This window comes from Vidua chalybeata, chromosome 4 (genome assembly GCF_026979565.1).
Source record: "Vidua chalybeata isolate OUT-0048 chromosome 4, bVidCha1 merged haplotype, whole genome shotgun sequence".
NCBI classification, from domain to species: domain Eukaryota; kingdom Metazoa; phylum Chordata; class Aves; order Passeriformes; family Viduidae; genus Vidua; species Vidua chalybeata.
In genome coordinates, this window is record NC_071533.1 from 6,927,771 (window position 1) to 6,948,584 (window position 20,814).

The window sequence follows — 20,814 nt, forward strand, 5'->3', positions numbered from 1 at the left end:
GGACATGGCTATCACTGAGGTGCTGCTTGGCTCCACTCTCCCTGTGGGTAACTAATGCAGATCACACTCCTCCTCCCCGTGATCTACTGGGCTATCAAGTGCAGTGTTTACCCTCATGCTCTACAAACACTCAGCAATACATGCTTCAGGTTACTTGTGTGTGCATCTGCTTGAAGGATTAAGGGAGGAAGACAAACAGCTCACTCCTTCCTTAACAGTCTATCAATATCAGACCTAAGGCTCTTTGCCTGTATCAAGTCTTGCCTGCTTCATATAATACTCAAGGCATGTACATTTTGCTTTGATTCTGAATGGATGATATGTAAATACAAGTAACTAATTGAAAAGGTTCCTTTCCCTAGAGTAATTTCAAACTTCTATTGGCTTCCACGAGGTCAGGAGTTCACCCTGTATGCTTCATTTTGCTGCACAGAAAGCTAAAAGAGATGAAATGTACAGATGATTGAATAAAGGTTAATTTTTGTTTCTGTCTTATTGTCCTTAATTCTGGACTTCTGTGCCACCAATAATTATATTAAGTCTGACTCTTTAAACAACAACTTTGCAGGAAGGAAGTAATAATTTTATTATTTCCTATACCTAATAAAGGGTTTTCTTATTCATTCATATTTGAAAAAAATTCAAAAAGTCACCCAGGTCCTTCAGAGCAAAAAACTATGCCTACATCAAATCCAAGTATTTTCATTCACTATTATTGTACAATTTGAAATATCCACTGCAAAAGACATTGCCCTAGTAAAGGTTACTGCAATCCATATTTAGGACAGGAACGTAATGTTTTCCAAGCCAGCCATTGTTGACATATTCCTTCAAAATAAAGCATGGCTTAACAGTCTGGAGTGAAGAAGCTTCATCTGTTACCCTTTAACAGCAATATAAGAGGAAGAAACAGTTTATGTATCTTTTCCATCCTGACAGATGTGACAATAGCTGGAAACACTGTGCCTGCCAAGAGCTTTTATCAAGTATGTTATAACAACTAGTAATAAGTGTAAATAATAAATGGCTACGATCTTATGGGAAACAGTGGCAATACTAAACAATTTTTGGTGCTTGTTGATGGGAGTCTGCTAGTCCTGGAATTCCCTGGCTTCCCAGTAGAGTTTTGGCCTGACAATAAACAACAGTTTAATACTTTATCTAATCCCAGCCAGGAGGTAAGTTCAACAGCAAGCTTTTGCAGATGTTCACATCCAATAATCTATTCATAATTGATGAAACAGGGAGGTCAGATGTAATGGTTGCTACTATTCCAGCAACAAATAAATGGTTATTGACAAAACAAGGCAGTGTGGCGCTGAGTGCTGAGCAGTGACAAGCATGAAACAGTGCTGAGACAGAAGTAGTGATGTGAATACAGCCCTTCATCTTGAGAATTCCTCTATGTGATGTGTGGCACCAGGGCCACTCTGACACATAAGCAGATGGAGGTGACTTGTAAAGGAAAAGTGAGATTCTGCAAGTACATAAAAGACAAAGGCAGAACAGGGGGAAGAAACAAGGAGAAAAGGGTGGACAGGACTGGAAATTGGGGTAAGTGTAATAATGTGAATTGTTAAGAAATGTTTTTGTATAGCAGGACTGTGACCCAGATGTCTGGACTGCTTTTATAAGATTGTTCTGTCTACGTGAATGTACCTGGCTGTCAGATCACTGCAGCCTGCTAAGACAATAGCATCATAATATATATACCTGCATGCTTAAATGCCCATTACTTCTTAGACAAAACACCCATAAATATTCTGCTTCATACTTACTAATATCTTGAACAGATATTTTTAACAAATAACAAGTTTTAACAAAGAAGTTTTTCTAGATAAAAGCAAGGAAGGAAGCATAAAAACAAGCAAACAGTTAAATTTGCATAACAATGGTAAAAACTGCAGAGATAAACTAGGAAAGTATAAAATCAATTTAAATTAGATAACACAGTGGGTACTTTTTTGCAAACTAATATAGAAGTTCAGGAAGTGATCTTGTTCAGCTGAAAATCTCATATTCTTCAAGTTTTAACCATGTAATGCAGTAAAAGGATTAGCAGACTGTTCTTATTGAATGAATAAAACTTGAGTCATTTAGATGCCAATAGACACTTGAGATCTTTTGCATCCATTTCAGTGTTATAGTATTTCTACAATGTTTACTGTGTAATATACTAATATGAAAAACAGCTGAATGAAATGGGGACCTTTACTGGTATATTCAGTAATAAAAAGATTTCAGACAGAAATATTTTAAATATTAATATTACTAAAATCATTTAAAGCACCAAGGAATGTGAAATCGATTTCTTTCAAAGTACAATTTATTTCACACTTTGCTACCAATTCTTTTGATCAGCTCTGAAATAATACATAAGCTGAAAGCAAAACAGCAAAACAAATTGCTTCTAGCAAAGAGGCACCAAGCTCTCAGTTTTACACAGACACGCCTCACTGTTTTAACTGCTCAGGTTATTTATCTATCAAATGATAAATTTTAAATTCTTCAAGATCTAATGCCTGAATCAAGACCTACTCTCCAATTTAGCTATCGATGGTTCTGATCAAGCAAAGTTGTTAAGCATTTGTTAATACCTGAACATATGACTTGTCCCCCCAAAGTCATTGAGAATAACTGAACTGAAATTTAAACACATATTTAATAAGTGAATTGCTGTAGCTTTAACTGTACCAATTTGAGAAACCAATCTAATTTTAAAAGCCTTACTTTACGGATTTTTTTTTTTTTTACAATCTGTTCATTAGAATTAACTATACAATGGAAAACAAAACCTCCCAGATTATGAATACATTTGCATTTAAGTACTGAAATTCCTGAATTTGTACAGTGTGGGTACAAATGTTTCCTTTATCACAACGCATTAAGAGTCTGACTTCTCTAAGTAGATTATCTAACAAAATTAGAAAATTTCTCTTGCAGTTCCTCAGCCATTTGCTACAGCCCTGGGTATAGAATGTGCAGTTTCACTAATGGAAGTGCACTAATGGGCTGGCAGTTCCTAAGATCTTGTATGTTACTGTTATCAGATAACAAACTATGGATTTAGACATGCTGTAGCTATACCTTTCCCTCAATTATGTACAGCATTTAGGGTCTGAGGTATAGCACACCTAAGCTAGAAAGCCAATGTGGGACTGAAATGAGGGGAAATTTTACATTGGCAGGTGCTTAAAAAAAAAAAAAAAGGAAAAACAGAGAACACGAAATAAAGAAGCATATTTTATTAGCTACTCTAAAAACATTCCAATAGATTCCAGAGAAAATGCCTAAATCACATCCTGTAACTGACAGAAGACAGTGACTGGAGTTTCAGAAATCTCAGTCAGGACAAGCTAACTGTAACCTTCTTTTCCAGAAGCAGACCCTGTCTAGCTGTGTCCCCAGTCTGGTTGCCAACCTGCCTGGGAAAGCACAAGGAAGAGCCACCTGCATTGGACAAAGCAGCAGAGGAGCATGCAAAGGCTGCTCCTACCCAGCAGCAACACCAACAAGGTGAGACCTGAGCTGAGGCTCTGTGATTGCCAAGTGCTCTACCCACCATGCCTTCTGAAAACCAGATGTAAAGATATTCTTATTCCCTAGTAGAGCAGTTTAAGGAATTTTTATGGCTTTGTCCTCAACTTTTCAAGATATTAAAGCTGAGCAAACCCCCAGTAAGGGCAGTTTGCTTCTTTTGAGTTCAAGCATAACAGTTAGGAACAATTTCTCAGAAATAATTCAGAGTTATACAAACAATTCTCTTGATCATAGAACCTCTATTACGATGTAAATATACTTTAACTAGTGCTGCACTGAACTCCCCTCCAGTCCTTTTCCTTACTCATACAGAAAGTGTGTCTTAAGTGCCTGCATGTGTGTAAGACAATAATAAAATAATAAATAAATAATGATAAAATATTACAATTTATCATTTTGAAGTAGAGTCAAAATATTACCAAAAAGAGATTTTGAATTTTGGGAAACCACATTTGATATGTTAAATAGCAGAACTTCTAAATGCAGGATGTTTAATATATATATTTTAAGTAACGCTACATAATCATATAAATATATATAAATGAAGAAACTTTCATACGTTTCAGAAGTAGAAATAAACAAAACAATGTCATCCAGGCATAGCCCTATTTAAAACTGAGGTTTTAAACTTTTTCTCACCAACTTGTATTCAGATTCTTGAGAACACCACTGGTCAGACAATTCTAACATTCCGAAAATATTTATCTAATGGATTGAGCACTCAAACTTTCAACTCACTGCAATAGTCCTACTCTTTTGGGGCGTATGAATGAATAAATTGAAAATGGTAATGGATGAGATGGAAATCCAACCCTTCATGGTGTTTTGGTAGCCATTCTTATGGGACACGGGACTTATGAGGAGTAGGGTCAATATCAACAAGTTGCTAGAACATTCATTGTTGCTGTGGGAAAACATGGAATTGTTACTTTTCTTATCATCAGGTAATAGATTTTTTAATGTATTTAATATTTTTTGTTTCTTCTGCTCTATAATTTTTGTATAACTAGACCACTGTAATTCTGCAGCAGGACTGCATTTAAGAGTGTTTTCTTGCAGAGGATGTTCTTGTGGCACATTTATTTTGACAAAAATCCGCATTACAGTAGGGAGTTTTTGTCCTGCCATTAACCAAGCAAAATGCAATCTGAACCATAGACTGAAAAGGAAAATGACACCATGTTTCAAGGCAATTGTAGTGGACACCATAACACCAAGGTGCCAAACTGTGTGGTGTACAGAAAAGTGTTGAAGGAAAGTAGCATTGCTGCTTCTCATAATCAGAACCCTTTTCCCTGCAGGTTTTCAAGAAAGTGGTTATGATAGGAAAAATCTTATTTACCTTAAACCAACAAAAGAACTCCTTCCTTCACTAAGAGACAGTTAACTTTCATGCCCAAATAAAAAGTTAGAATTGTCCTTTACTTTAAGAATTAAGTGCTAAATTAGCAATAAAAAAATTAGTTGAATGATCAGACATTCATCTCTTTCCTGAAGTTCTAGGTCTTCTTTAGTATTGTCAACACAAGTAATTTTTAATTTCTTAATTCCCTCAGCATTTGAGTCAGCATATTTTGTCATGACAAAGTTCACTCCCAATATTAATCCTCTCACATAATTTTGTTTGTATTATCTTCACCAGTGTCTAGCAGCAGTGGGACCCTTCAGAAACATGAAATTTAACCAGTTTCAAAATTGGGCCACTCCTTTCTTTGTACATAATCTATTGTCAGTGTCAAGATCAATCAGAAGTGCCTACCTTCTAAGAAGGTTCAAAGTTTTGGGGTTTTATTCCTCTGCTATGAAAACCACTAAATTCCTATATGAATACAGTTTTAAAAACAGTTTAAAAATCACTTCAATGAAAGTGGAGCCTCTAGGAATGATGAGACTTCTTAAACTGGTATGCTAACATGTTTTTCCAAGCATGTGATGACATTTGCTAAGCTGAAAATGTTACACTTCATTACTAATGGCTAAAGATCACTTAGGCATTAATAAAGGACAATATGTCTGATTTAAAAGAAGGAAGTTCGAAATAATTTCCATTGAAGAGTATCTTTGGATGTGTATTGTGAGTCCCCACTGAAGAGGGGTTTTTTTGGAGGTAACAATAATGAAAGCTTAAACTCAAACTCAGTGGTCTATTCAGACACCACTGACTTGAAGTTCAGCCTTCTAACTTCATATGCTCATTCTTCTCAACAACCTTACTCAATAATTGAGAGAAAAGAGAATAACATCCACTCTACTTTTTGGAATTCTTTTACTTGCTAAGATCCTCCTTGATTTACCAAATCCACCCATCCATCCATCCATATGGGGACAATCCATATAATGAGATATAGCAGATGTAATCAGATAAAATATACTGTACATACCAAATTCAGAATATCTGTACCTCACTCATATTCTCCCCAGCTACATGAGAAGAGACAAAATTCCCAGTTGTTTTGACGCAGACTTTTTCAGAAATTAAGTTTATGGCCATCAATCACCTCGGATTGCTGTAACAGGGTCATTTTGAACGTGAAGATGTCTTTGCAAGTTCATAAATTTTCTTGATAATTTTATGCCTGTGGCTTGTGTATCGTAATTCTGACAATTCATGCAGACAGCATTATGTCATAAATTACCACATTTAGTTTGGCATGAGTCTCAGTACTCATGAACACTGTCTCTATTATTTAAATGTGTAACATATCTGAAGCATAGGATTCAATATCCAAAATAAAGGAACACTTAGGAAAAACCCTAACAGGAGGTTCGGGCTGGATTTTTCCTAATGATTTGGGACGCAACTGTAATTGAAAAAGAAAAACTCCACTGTACACTATACTTCGAAGAATTCTTGAAAGCCCAGTCTAAGGAAAAAAAAAATCCACATCAAACATTAGATTGTAATACTTTATGCAAGATTTCTAATGACACAGAAATATTTCACTTAATACTCTGCTTGCATAATGAGTCTGAGAACAAAACAAGTAACTTGTACTTTAAAATTAGCCTAGATGGAGAACTCTCCATGACAAAATCTATAATGTTTAAGATGAAATCTATATAATGCAAACTATTAATATTTTGTTGTAAAACCATTAGGTTTGATTATAAAATCAGAAACCAGATATGAAAAATATTATGAGCATACCCCACTGTTATTGAACGTAATTAGTTCTCAGGCTTTTAAACTTGCACACACTTATATTTTTACATGAGTAGCTTCACTGAAATCAATCTTGTATGTCAAATCAAATTAAACTTATTTATACAGATTATACACCAAATCAAATAATGTTAAACACCAAGTCCCTAGCAAATAAAAAACTTTCTCTAACAAAACCAGCCCATTTGATACAAAGTGACTGCATTTTTTTATAGAATAGGCTGCAGCTTAATCATTTCAGTCTTTAATTACTGCATCAGATAATGACTATTTTGAACATATGCTTCTCTGCCCTGGTAGAAGACATGAATGAGAGAGAAACAAGTTCATATGCATGATCCTGTGTGTGCATGTTGGGGGAGGGAGGCTAAAGAGCAAAAGGAACCAAGTGGCAACAATTGGAGGAAATGGTGCCTGTAACAGCTGCTCCTTTCAGATTCCCCTAGAAGGAGACTGCCTGAGGTGGACCATGGCACAAAGGGATAAAGAAGATGAAAACTGATGCAAAGCAGGGAAATAACTGCTGAGACCCCTGAGTCTACATCCGAATAGTCCCAAGCTGTGTGGCAAGACCTCTTTAGCATGCTACAGAAGCTGGTGATGAACTACATATTACCATGAGGCAAACTGGCTCCTAGCAGTATTGTCTGCATGTTATGTGTAATGATAACCAGTGGGCCCCTGGGAACAGGAGGCAATGATTTCATCTCTGTAAGCATCTGAGCTCCCCTTGGATACAGAGACCATTAAACCGAGAACAGAAGGGAAAATTTAGGCAATGATTTCCAACTGGAGAGTGAAGACAACTTCTGCTCAACAGTACTGTCAACCGTGGATATTTTAGTGCTTCCTATATTGATCTCTGCAAAGGACAAAAGGAGCTAAAACTGTACCCCTTTTTCTTCATCCCAGAGAACACAGTGCATTTTTTGAACAAAAGTACTTTAAAAGTTGTTCATGTAATATTATTGGCAATGCCATTATATTAGAAAATTCCACTGTATTATTACCACTAAAAAGTATTGGTATTTCCATTACTGTTAAAATAACATTTTATGCTTTTAACATAATATATAACTTGTTTTTGTACTACAGAGACCTTCTTGCCCTTGCACATTGCTTTCCTTAACTGTCAGGTGTTTTTGTAGGACTGAAAACATTAGGTACTACCTATTGGTTACATATTTTAAATGAGTAGCAGTACATTAAAAAATTCAGGGTTTCAGACTAATATTTTTGACATTTTCAAGGGTAGTTTGAGCCTTTGTACATTCTGGAGAAATTAAGATGCAGGCTGCTTCATTTAGCACATTTGTTTATCTTGCTGCTCTTCAGAATTCACACAGTATATTATGTATATTATATGAAATGAAAAGTTAAATTAAGTTTCTGAGAGTTTGAGGAAAGTTGCTCAGGTAAGAATGCCAGCATACTTGTCAGGCAAAAAACAATTGCAGATAAACTGAAGTACAAAAAATTCTGTTCTATATCACACTGCCTTCTTGTAAAAGATCAAATATCATATTCTCGTTGCTGTTTTAACTATTAGATACAATTTTATAAAAGTATTTGGAGCTTTTTTGTTTTTAAATATTTTTACATTCAGCTACAGGTTTAACTGCAATTCACTGAGAACAGGCTCCCCCTTTCCAGGATTCAATTGATTTATGCAGAAGATGGGACTTTCAGCACTGAAGAATAATGTATAACGGTGGTCAATAACTTCTAAAAAAGTCATAACAAAAATGAAATCAGACAGAAATCTAGAACACCTCCTGCACTGCAAGAGCCAAGCAAGTAATATTGATACACATGCTGAATTAATTCTGGGACTTCTATTGGTCTGCTTCTGAGAAAAACAAACAAAACAAAAACCATCACAACAAATACCCACAATGAATGACCTCTATAAAACAAGTTCATTAATAGAATACTGAGTCATTCTGCAGTTACAAGAATAAACAGAAAGAGAAATTAATTGCAATAATCATGAACAAAATATTCAAATTTATTTCCCACAGAACATTTCTAAGAGGATCATGGAGGACTGTGACTGATGACTGGCACAAAAGAATCAAGTTGCTGCTTATATTTCCTCTCACACTGACCTATGAGGAAGCAGGGAAACCCACCTTCTAGATTAGAATTCCACATGCAGAGCTCCCACTGTCTTGGAATTATTAAGGCTCAAGGGAAACATCAGAAGAGGAGTTTGAACTCAAGTATCCACAGCAGGAATTGCATCAGCATTACAGCTTTTCAAAAGCAATTAATATTTCTTCTCAATTACTGATGTTTAAACAATCTCAGTGTGTGAACCGATATATTTTTCATTGTTTCTCACAAATACACTGTACCAAACTAATTTGCAAAACTGGTGTTTTAAAAACCTAAATAAATAGAGACTATTTGATATTCACATATATACAAGAAAAGGAAGGCTAGTCACATATAACCCGAACTGTCAATTCTACAGATCCAAGCAGGAAAACCTGGAATCAATAAGTTCTGGAATTTATTATAACCACAAATGCTTGAGCCACATGGATCCCTGCCTACAAAACTACATAAAGTTATGAAAGGTCCATGAGCCAAGTCTCTCCAAGTCTCAAAGAATAAACTTACTGTTAATGCTGTCTCATGTTCTCCAGAAAAATGATATGCTAGACTTAAGCAATAGGCTGCTTCTCCGTGCGTCCTTATATCACCTCCTAAAGGAAGGGTAAAAGGAAGAGTTACCAGCAGGATCTGAACAAAATGACATTGGTATAGACAGTTCTTGCAGGTTCTTAAATACGATATAGATGTTAAAATACTGCAGTAAATTCTTCCCTTTCCTTACCCCCACCATGTTGCTCTTTCTGAAAACATACAGTAGTAATTAAAAATAAAGTCTATGGAGTTCACCAAGGAAGTTCATCAAAGTCAGAGAAAATATCTTCCAGTAATAAAGTACAATCAAGTTAACATGTGTAAGGTTCTCTGACATTATCGTTTAATCATGGTCCTAGTGTCTTCACATTAGAAAATTATCCTAGTCTCTCTATATATACTCAATATAAAATAAAAGTGGGTAGAAATAGGTAATAAACCTTAATATATAAACACAAAATGTATCTTGACCCACACATTTTGCTAATGTGAATCTTGGTGAAAAACCAAGAGAGAACCACTAGTTGACCAATTTTCTTATTTTCCTGTCTGTTTTACTAGCTACTGTAGGGTAAGATAGCTAAAAAAAAGATAACTTATACTTGCAAGCAGTACTTAAAGAAAATTCTGGACAGGCTGTTGCTAAGGTGCATCCCACCTTTCCATGCCAGGTTTTATTTCACTGATACCAGTCTAACAAACACTGCTTGCTGGCTCTTTTGCATGGATCCTTCAAGAAAAAATAATCTATTTGATACCAAAATAAGTATAAACTAATTATGTAGTTCTTAAAGAATCACATTATATTCAAAAATTTCCCTCCAGAACATGAGCAGCCACAAAAAACCCTGTAGATGAAATTATATGAAAAATAGCCAAAAATCCAATTTTTCTGTTGCTCAATATCCATCTGCTCCAACACAATAAATAGTGAAAAATCAACCTGAAGAATAAATGCATATCAAGGTATTTTGCAAAACACATAAATAAATACAGTTGCAATGAAAAGGGAGATTGTCTGCTTACAGTTGTAGAATTTTCTGTCCAAACACACAGAAGCCTACACCTAGTTCTGAAACTCTCTGAATGATAATAATTGGTGAGGCCATAGCAGTGCTCTATCTATAGCACTTAATATGTTACTCCCAATTATTAAAAGCCTGTAACTAAAAAACCTGATGGTCTTTTCCAATATTCAATATCCCTTAACAGGCATAATAAGACAAGAGGATACAGAACTACAGTTTCACAGAATAGTAAATTAAAAGTTGCTACAGACATAAAGAACATTCTTCCTTGCTTAAGAGGGTTTGACAGTCCAAAGCAGGTAATATCTAATCCTAATTCCTCAAGTGCATAAACACAGATGATGGTCCAGAAGGACAGGATGGACATTACAGATAACATCCAGTAGCCAGTCTGGCTCCGGAATGAGGACTATAGAACTCCTCAGAAAGAAGTTCCTAAAGCTTAAATTTAAAGAGAACAACAGCTCATATATTGTGCATAGTGATATGCGCTGATTTGAAATTTGAAAACAGGGAACCAGAACACCTGCCTGGTCAAAATAAGTTTTGGAAAGACGTAAGATCCATTTTGACAATCACTTAATATCCAGCAGTTTTCACTAGCATTAAGAAGACATTCATATGTAATTTCACAGCAGTCCTTTTAGTTACTACACCTAATATTTAGAGTTTAAGTGTTGCTATAATTTAAGCATATATTATAGACGATAGCTGTAGGAAACACTACAAGCTTGTATTATGACCTATACAGTCACAATGTAATTTGCCGCAGAACTTACTTTTAAATTTGGAAAATATTTTCATTTTTTGCCATTTTTGACAGTTTATCTATTCCAACTACTAGTCAAAGACTTGGTCACAGATTATATGTTTGGCATACATTATTAAATTTAAAAACCTCTAATGGATCTGCTGACAAATATTGAATTAATATGTATTTAAACAAAAGCCTTCTTCATTGTGAGGGTCTTTGAACAGTGGTAATTCTTTCCAGAGTGATTATGGTGACTTTACTTGTGGAAATACTAAAACTTGACCGGATGTAGCCTGAGCAGCCTGCTCAGGACAACCTTATGAGCTCCAGAGGTTTCTCTTCCTACCTCTGCTGTTCTGCGATTCTGTAATTTTTTTATGTTAGGTTTAATAGCATTTATGCATATTTAGGTAGAAAATTTTGTTTGCTTATGATAAAAACCTGTTTTTTTTCAAGTATAAAGTGACTATGTAAAGTGAAAAGGTAACTTTTCCAGCAAAACTCCCAAATCAACAGTGACGAGCCAATCAAAATCAATGACCTCAGCTTCCATCAGTGACTTCACTTTCTGATTATGGGTTTACAGTTTTGTATTGTTGTTCCCACAAGGTTGTCAGGGTTTTTTTTTTTTGGAGATAAAGCTTTGAGGAACCTAAAAGTTTCTTTGTAGTCAGCAAGAAGATATTTCTGCTTCACTGAGATCTGCAAGTGTTATTGATAACATAGTGAAATTGATAGATTTGTCTTTGAGTTTCATAGGAAATAATCACCCATTCAAAACCTTGACACTTTCTACTTTACTCTTGGGAAAATTATGGCCCATGATCAAAATCATGGAATGAAGGAATGGGAAAGCATTGTTTTCCACCTACCTTCTTTTGCCATTTTTAAAGCTTTTATTAGCATTTTGATGGCCTCTTGGTGTTCTTTATTTTCCAGCATTTTGTCTGCTAGCAATGTATAAATTCTCCAGAGATGCTGACATGCCAGTGAAGTGTAGGTGCGGCCTGTCTCATCCTTCCATGATGAGCCCTCTGTTAGCTGATAAAATGTTTCAAAATGCTCAGCAGCTTCCATGACATGACCTGAAAAACGTCATTCATAATTAAAATCAGTGCATCATCAAAAATTGTTAAAGTTTGTAGTCTATAATAATTTTATCATTATAAATAAGTTGCAGCCAAACATCCCACAGATTTTTCAAGACTCTTCAATACATAACCCACAGATTGCTGGAAAATATGATCAAATTTCACAGTACCCAGTAATGTTTTTATTTAAATTTATCACATTTTTAATTAGCTTTCCTTTGTAAATTTCCAATGTTAAAGGGATGCAAAGTCAGGATCTTCTAGAAAATAAATTTATTCTAGATTCATAAAGCCTTTGTGGTTCTCATACATCAAAATCACATCTATGCATAAATAATCACAACTGAAATAATTCCTCAGGTTTCTTTTCCCATAATGAAAACCTGTGGTGAAAGATTTGAAGTGTGGGGGATAAAGGTATCAGAACTGTGGGGAAAAATGAAAAACCTTCATTCAAACAAATTAATCAATGAAAAAAAGAATTATCATGCAAAGTAATTAATTCAACAGTTATTGCAAGGTCAAGTCTGGTGAGTTTATCTAGTAAGAGCATTAACCATCAATAGATTAATTATTGAGCCTGAAGTAATATACTCCAAGGTCTTCAAATGTAAGTTACTCAAACATCTTTAAGGCAAAGGAAAGTTTGAAGATAGAATTCAATTAATTTTCACATTCAAGTAGTTTTTTCTCTACCTTCAGCTGGATTTACTTCTGTGCGTAAAATTCAATCTAGATTTCCATACCTGCTGGACAATGAAAATTCAAAGCTCTTGGAAAGAACAGAAAACCTTTTTCTCATACATAATGGGTATTGCTGGGAAGCAGGTAAGATAAGACTATTTACAGTAAAGATAATTTTAAAGAAAGCATTCTGGTCACAATATCTTGTTCAGCAAAGACTATCCTGTAGCAGGGAGAACGGTGAATGTCACCCTGCCTTCATATGTTTGTGTGTGGTGGAGGAATCTTGTTCCATAGATCATCAATATATCAACTGTATTTCTATTAACAGCTGAAAAAAAACATAGAATAGGTTCATTCATATATTTGCAGTTTGCACCTCTTCTGAGATGTGATTCACAAGGAACTATTGCTGTTTTGCAGTCTTTTTTTACAGTGCTGAATTCAAACTGCAAAAAGAACAAGGAAGGAGAAAAGTTCTTTCCCAGTCATAAGAAAGGAAAGGAGAAAAGCTTGGAGGAGGATCTTCTTTAAGCATTCCTTGAGAAAATGAGGTCATCTCCCCAGGCCTCTAGCCAACCTAGAGGCAGGAGAACAGCTATGACAGATTTCTCTTATTAACTCAATTTAGAATTGTCTTTTGCATATGTTACCCCTTTATAACCATGCTTTCAACTTTGCAATATAAAACATAACTCATCTTTATTAGAATTAAATTTATTTTCAAATTAAGTTTCTCTGATGATTAAAACAAGTTCAACTAAAACTGACAAGCACAAGAAACTCCTCTTTCAAAGATGCAAGGAATTAAATGAGTATCATAGACAAATAATTTTATGGCTCTACAGCCTAAAATTCATGTAAGAATCCCAGAGGACACTACAGGTGCTGAAGAGTGCAGTGCCAGGTGAAAGGGGAGTCAGCAAGCTTTATTCAATTCCATTCTACCTAGGGACAGGTATTGGAGAGATGGCCCAAAACACTGGGAAAACAGGAAAAGTTCTATACATTCTTTCCAAAATATCACATGCTTGACATCAGACTGCACAAATAGAAAGGCAAAGGAAAATGATCACAACCAGTGCAAGTTGTTTACAGAGTCCCTGACAGTAGATGTAACAGAAAATAGGCATGCAGATTTGCTAAAGCCAGATGAAAACCCTTGTCCATTCTCAAGAGGCTTCTGATTTGATTTTTTGTCTATCCAGTTCAGCTAACTTCTTAGGGCACAGAATTCCAGTTATCCAAGTTGCTAAAGGCAGATTTAAGATATTGAAGAAGCTCATGTTGGGTTTGTGACAAATGATTTAGAGTAGAGATAAAATTTAACATTAATAGGTAGAGCCAGCATTTTGTTCATTTGGTTTCTCATAAGCTCACACACTCTTCCTTGGAATTTTCCCCAAATTCTATTAATAGATTATTGTTTTTAAAGGGTATTATCATACATTTGAGTCATTGGGATAAACTACACGTGTAATGGATCCTTTACTAGAATTCGATTCATGTGTTACTCAAAAACTTTCAGTAAGACTGGGAGCAGCAAACTAACTAGTGGTATCACCATGAAGCTGAACAGTATCTGAGTTTCTCTTGACTCTGTAACATGATCACTTCACAGTACGCATTGTTTAGGTAAATAAAACTTGCAATCTTAAGGACTCCTGTTCAAGTTGTTAGAACTATCAGGTGTGGTGATTCCTACCCAAGCTCCCCCTCGTGCAGCATCCCCTTGAGAAAGTTTCTGTGAGACTAGAAATGGAACTCATACATTCCATGCCCCCATAGTTCTCAGGACCTAACCCTAAGAGCTGTGACCCAACACTACTTATGCCAGATCTTAGTGAAACCTCTTTGGAAGCAACCAGTCTACACCAAGCTTCAAAATTATAAAGTAATATGATTTTTTTCATAATATTCAAACGGATCTATATTACATTTGGCTTCACTGAATTAGCAAGACAGATTACACAGTAAAATGTAAAACAATCTGCTCACAGAAATGCCAAAAGGAAAGTGATGCACAGAAAGCCAAAATACCTGCTTGTTTCCTAAACAAGGAAGAGATGGCATTCCTGACATGAAAGCCCTTACATGGCTGGGAATTTCCTTATTGAAGACGCTTTCAAATAAAAAGAGCTATTTGGAGACTTCTCTAATTCATGGAAGGTAAAACATTTTAGGCTTTGGAATTCATTCTTCCATGAAAATACACTGAAATCCTTTGTTGCCACTGGTAAATGACACATCAGCCTATTTATTTAACCCATAATGCTTGTGTGAAACTCAAATGTTGTGGGAAAATTGTATTTTTGGGGGCTGGTGAGTTTAGTCCCTGTCATGAATCAGTTCAGCTGGAACTGATCAGGCCAGTGCATTCTAATTTTTAAACACTGAACTGCTGCAAGTGTTGGCTGCAGACATACATAGAACACCATCTGAAAATCTTGAAAAAACATTAAAAGAAAGCAATTAGCCAAATGCAGAACATTTTTAAGAATAAGAGCATTTATATCTCACTTAGGCAGTGACAAGGCAGAGTTTTAAATTACTTTTATTATGAACTGAAAAAAAAAAAAAAAGACCAAGAAAAGCAAAATGAGAAGAAAAAACAATGGAGTAAGAAAATCACTTGAAACAGCTTGCAGAAATGTATTTTTTATCGTTCTAGGAATTCAAAGAGAAAATCAAGAAGGTGTTTCTAGGAAATCCATGTCTGAAAAATCTATTTGGAGAATGTTACACAAAGCAGTAAAGCTATTTTCAGTTGGCAACATTAATAGCAATTGCATATTTATTTTCACACTGCCATGAAGAATTTATCTCAGTGGATACCAAATGGAGTTGGAGAATCTCTGATGTCTCTCTTCTCTTCTTATAAAAGGAATCAAAAACCAGAATGGTAACTCTTACAACATATGTACTACCACTACCAAAATTTTACACTTTTATAATTTTTTAGTTTAATATAATTCAGGGCATAACAAAGGAAATTCCATCAGCAACAGCTTAATCTTAAATATGGGAGGCTAACATTGTCACAATATAATTCTGGGAGTAGAAAACCAGTTTTAAACAATTATATATGAATAAAAGACATTCTGGCAGATTTGTGCTACAGTTTTCAGTGAATTGTTTCAAATTAAAACCATTTAAGCAAAATAATTCAATGCAATTTTGTAAATATGGAAGACAAATGCTTTTAGATAATCTAAAAGTTAATTTATAATTCTCCTTCTTAAAACCCAATCAAAAAATACAGGTTTCTTATATTAAAAGAGATATCAGACCAAAAGGGGTATATATGGAGACTACTATTTTGCCTTTTTTTTAAGTAGAAAGATTGACTAGATATTAACACAAATGGGTTTAAATGTGAAGCTGCCATAAAAGCAGGCACATAAATGTAATTCTCCCAGCCGCTATTTTGATGCACATTTTTGATTCCATGAATATTTTATGAAATGGCCCAAACTAAAGCCATATAACATTCCTGCATTACTGATGCTTGCGCCCGTAAGCTACAAACATTAGAGGCATGATTGAGTGCATTAAAATGAACTCATTCAGCAGTGCATTGATTACTTGAAGGAGAAAAAAAAAAGTTACTCCCACTTAAGAAAACAGCACACAAACCTGAAGTTTTCAATACTGAAATTAGAGACTCAAATTTGAATAATGTGGTATTTAACAAATAAAGGCAGTGAAAAGTACCTAGAATTCTCTACATATATTCCTGACTCTAATTAGGTGAGATGTTAATTAGGTCCACAGATTGCTTCCAGTAGTGTACAGGTAATTTAAAATGTCACAATCTGCAAAATGCAGTGACTGACCTGCTCTAGCTCCATGCCTCAGCTATACTGAGAGCACCTAATGATTTCCTTTTCTATCAGCTCGTGTATTTGCCAATGAAAATAATGCCACAGAAACAACTGCGCAAGAAAAGTGACAGGCCTGTTAGGTAACCTGCCTCAGCAGCACCACTAGAAGCAGGAAGCACATTTAATTCTAAATTGGAAACAGTTTTTGAGGGCTTCAGAAAATATTCCACTGTAGATTAAAACAACTTAAAGGTAAAATAAACTTTGAGTATATTATAGTATACTTTAATCTAGAGCATCTTTTGCATCAGTTATTTCACAATACAATGAGAACACAAAAACTGGTTGAAGCATCAGTTAATGGTAATGAAAACCAAAAATGCTATTATCTTTCAAAAGATAAATGCTTACATTTCAGTCTAACTGCTTGAACTACTTGTATTAGGCTCAGTTTCTATGTTTAATTATGACAGCGCTACTCACGCTGAAATAACTTAAGTCTGCCACAGAGATTGTTACAAAAGTGTTTAAGAGAGGTGGGTTCAGAAGAAATATAAAACAAGGCTCTCATTCAGCAAACATCTTTCATTCAGTGGAACCGCCTTGGACTCCTGAGATAAAATGAACTGTAAAGAAGCCACTGGGACAGCTCTTACATGTAATAACCTGAATTCATGTGCCAGCTGAAAAAACAAGAAAAAAAAAATTGCAGAAGGGATTTAAGATAAAATTTCGTGGTTTCGTAACTCTCTAACATCCATCTCAAATAAAACCCATCATCAGCCAATAATCAAAGCGAGTATTTTTAAGATAATGGGTAAAACCTTATATGAATTTATTTTAGAGAAGCTGATTTTTTTTTTAAGATTCCACCTTTAAGAGCTTTAGCAAAATGAGCTTTAGCAAAATGACGTAGGCAGTTCATAAGAATATTGCAATGAACATGCTGGCTCATCATGGGGTATTCTAACCATTCCTCCAGTTCGACAAAACACCAGTAGATTTTACCTGGAATCCAAGCTGCCTAAGGCAGGCTGAAGCCATGCCTGAGAAGTAGAGCACTTGAGGACACAAAGGAGAAAGGAAGAGAGAAAAGGAAAGTTGAGCTTCACGCAGCCTGAGATGTAGCACTGGTGGACTGACTGCAGTACAAAAGGACAGCATTTTATCTTCCCTTCTCTGGGTGAAGGATTGCCAGGCTACTCTTAGGTACTGCACCTTAGAGGATGATACATTATTTCTGTTTACATTACTTAAACAAATGTGTGTTGTCTGAAAAGAAAATCATAACTGTAGTAATCCAGTAAGCATTAGAGCATATGTAGTCTTGCCCTCTGAGGACCTATATTACTTGCCTTAAAGCTCAAGCACTCAAAATACACCTACACAAACCTAGAGGGCAGTGCAGACTGTAGAACCCACAGCAGGACAGTTCACAGATTCTGTATCGCACCACCAGCACACTGGGATATAAAACCTGTTCTAAAAAGGGCTTACTTAAAGGGCTCTCCCAGAGACACCTCACAAGGTAGGGATACTGCTGGTTTTTCTGGCTGCCTGGCTGCTCTCTAATCCCTTCCCTTTCTGCTGCCAGCACTTCTGAGTGGCAAACAGGAGAGTTTTCCCACAGGCAGCTGAAATGACAGCTGCTTTGGGAATGGTGTACTGTGGACCAGCAAGGGGAAGAGAAATGACAACCAAACGGGTCCCAGATGAAAATTCCACTAACTTGTCTGTCTTACATTCACATTCAAATGAACCAACATGCAAAATTCTGGTTTACAATTAAAATTCCTTTATCATTTTAGGTTAACACATTTTATGAAAGCAGTATTTGTCACATGCCGCCTTCTGATTTTTTTGATTATATATAAATGAACACTTTTTGATATATATCCATTTTAATGTGGAGGACAACATTTGAAACAATGTTGAACATTAGCTGAATGATCACACACCCATTTTAGAGAGAATGTAATTCTTGCTTCACAGTATTATTCAAGCCTTCTTTCATGCTTGCAGAGCATCAAAGTGCTTTCAATATGCAAAGGCTACCCAAGATGCAAAATGCATTCAGGAAGCTCACAGTGTAAGGCTCCAGGCTCTGGATGAGAGCAGGCCCATACTCAGTGGGATGCTCCCATTTCAGGTTTCACAAATATTTCAATGTCTATGGGAGGATATCTAAATGCAGAAAGGGAAGGGAGCAGAAAACTCAGGGATGAATGGTACATCCTTTGCAATTCTGTTTTTCAGGGCTTAGGAGTTTTTAAAGTGCAATAGAAATAATGAAAACAAGTTATATTGGTATTTAACCTCAATGATTATTATGATCATTATTTTTAAATAGACACTGAAGCAGATTAGTTTCACTAAATGACTTTTTTGCTAAGTCATGTCAAATGCTTGTCTTGGTTTAAATACTTTTCTTTTCCAGTGTTTACATTTTATTCAGATTCCACCCAGTTCCCCTTACTTTCCATAGCTTCCAATAATAAATTTATTCTCAGATGCAGCACTTCAGCACTGGAGCTGTTCTGTGGTACAGATGATTTACTTCAGAAGTGCAGTTGGATTAATGACCTGCTAAGATCTTAGCCAACCTGAAGGATTCTCTGAAGAGCACGACATATTTTTATTAACAGCTTCATGTTTGCTTTACCTATGGCTTCTCCAGATTATTGGTAATGGCTGAGGACATGCAACCCTGGCAGCTCTCAGTGACACTGGAAAGGCACCTCTAGAAACAGCCTCCTTTATCAATTACTGAAAGGAAATACTGCCTCCAGGAAAGTTTATGATGCCAACTTCTGGTCCAGCTACAGTATTCCAAGACTTCTCAAAGCTTTGAAGCAAAGAAAAAAAAAAAAAACCCTGTGAGTGAGAGGGCAGCTTCATCTCAGTACTAGTCATTAAGCAGTAAATAATTAAAATACCCTGGAAAAGACAGGTAAAATACAAGCAGCAATGTCAGTAATAGACATGAAAGAGAAGAGAGGGAAAAAGAATTTAGAAAAGCAAAGAAATAATTCATTTGAAGTTTTAATAAAGTTTCATTTGGAGTCTTGTTTAAAGATATATCAGACTTTAGGGATGTAACCTAATTACATTTTTATTCTAAGTTCTATTCAAATATCTTGGACTTTGAATCTTTAACACAGATCAAACACAGTATAATTTACTCATGGCTATCAATACTTTAAAAAGACCTCTTCATTAAATGTCATAGTCTTATGAACATGCACATAAAGCAAACAGAGCAATATTGGATACCGAAAACATTTAGAATATGATTCATACAGAAGTTCCTATATAAACAGTTCACCTGAGTGCAACATATTGTATTCAAGCACACATCAAGTGTTTTTTCTAAAATATTCCTGATACATCTTTCATAGTTCAAGTAAAAAGCCATAGCTGTTTTACAGTAGTGTTATGACTTGAAGATGAACTTTACAATCACTGAACACACAGTAAGGGAAACTAATTTAGGATCTTTTTTTCATATGTCAAAACTTTTAATGACAATGCAAGTAACAGAGCTTAGAATCAGCACCTGGGCAGTGCTGTGAATATTCTGAAGAGCTTATTAGAAAGCAAAAATACAGACCGGCCCCCAGGTGTTATAGCAGAACTAAAAGATTCTCCATTTGAAGAGTTAAGCCAGGAAAGTGGGAGTGACCATGAAAAGATTAAGGAAAGATACTTTTTCTTAGTGTAATAAGAATTTATACTGTGCTTAATAATAAACCTCGATTTAAATCAACTGAAGTAAAATCATGTAGAAAGTATTACATTTTCACAGGATCTCTTTTCAGAAGTAGGATTACTACAGAATTCTTCCTGAGTTCTCTTATTTAAAATATCTTCATTACCCACCAAAACCTTTTAAAAATAAGAGTAAAAAATAATTTTATTAAGAATATGAACTTAACAGGTCCCTTTTTCTTTCATGTTACATATTCAGAAGCTTTTTTAGACCTTAAGATTGAGCTGAAAACATTCCTAATTTCTGTAACAAGATAGTAGTACTTGTTAGTTCAATACCAGTAACAGCCCTGTAATAATAAGATGTCAT

The 20,814-nt window shown here is 35.3% G+C and overlaps 1 protein-coding gene across 8 annotated transcripts in view; it reads right to left on the minus strand.

Annotated features, from left to right (window-relative positions):
* The window catches only part of TTC29 (tetratricopeptide repeat domain 29), a 192,000-nt gene that overhangs the window by 64,061 nt on the left and 107,125 nt on the right, over positions 1 to 20,814 (minus strand). For all 8 annotated transcript variants that reach the window (XM_053940815.1, XM_053940820.1, XM_053940812.1 and 5 more), the window contains 2 exons: positions 12,010 to 12,222; positions 9,329 to 9,414 (listed from right to left, as the gene is read on the minus strand). In XM_053940815.1, coding sequence (XP_053796790.1) covers positions 9,329 to 9,414; positions 12,010 to 12,222 — 299 coding nt within the window. The remainder of the gene's footprint in view (positions 1 to 9,328; positions 9,415 to 12,009; positions 12,223 to 20,814) is intronic.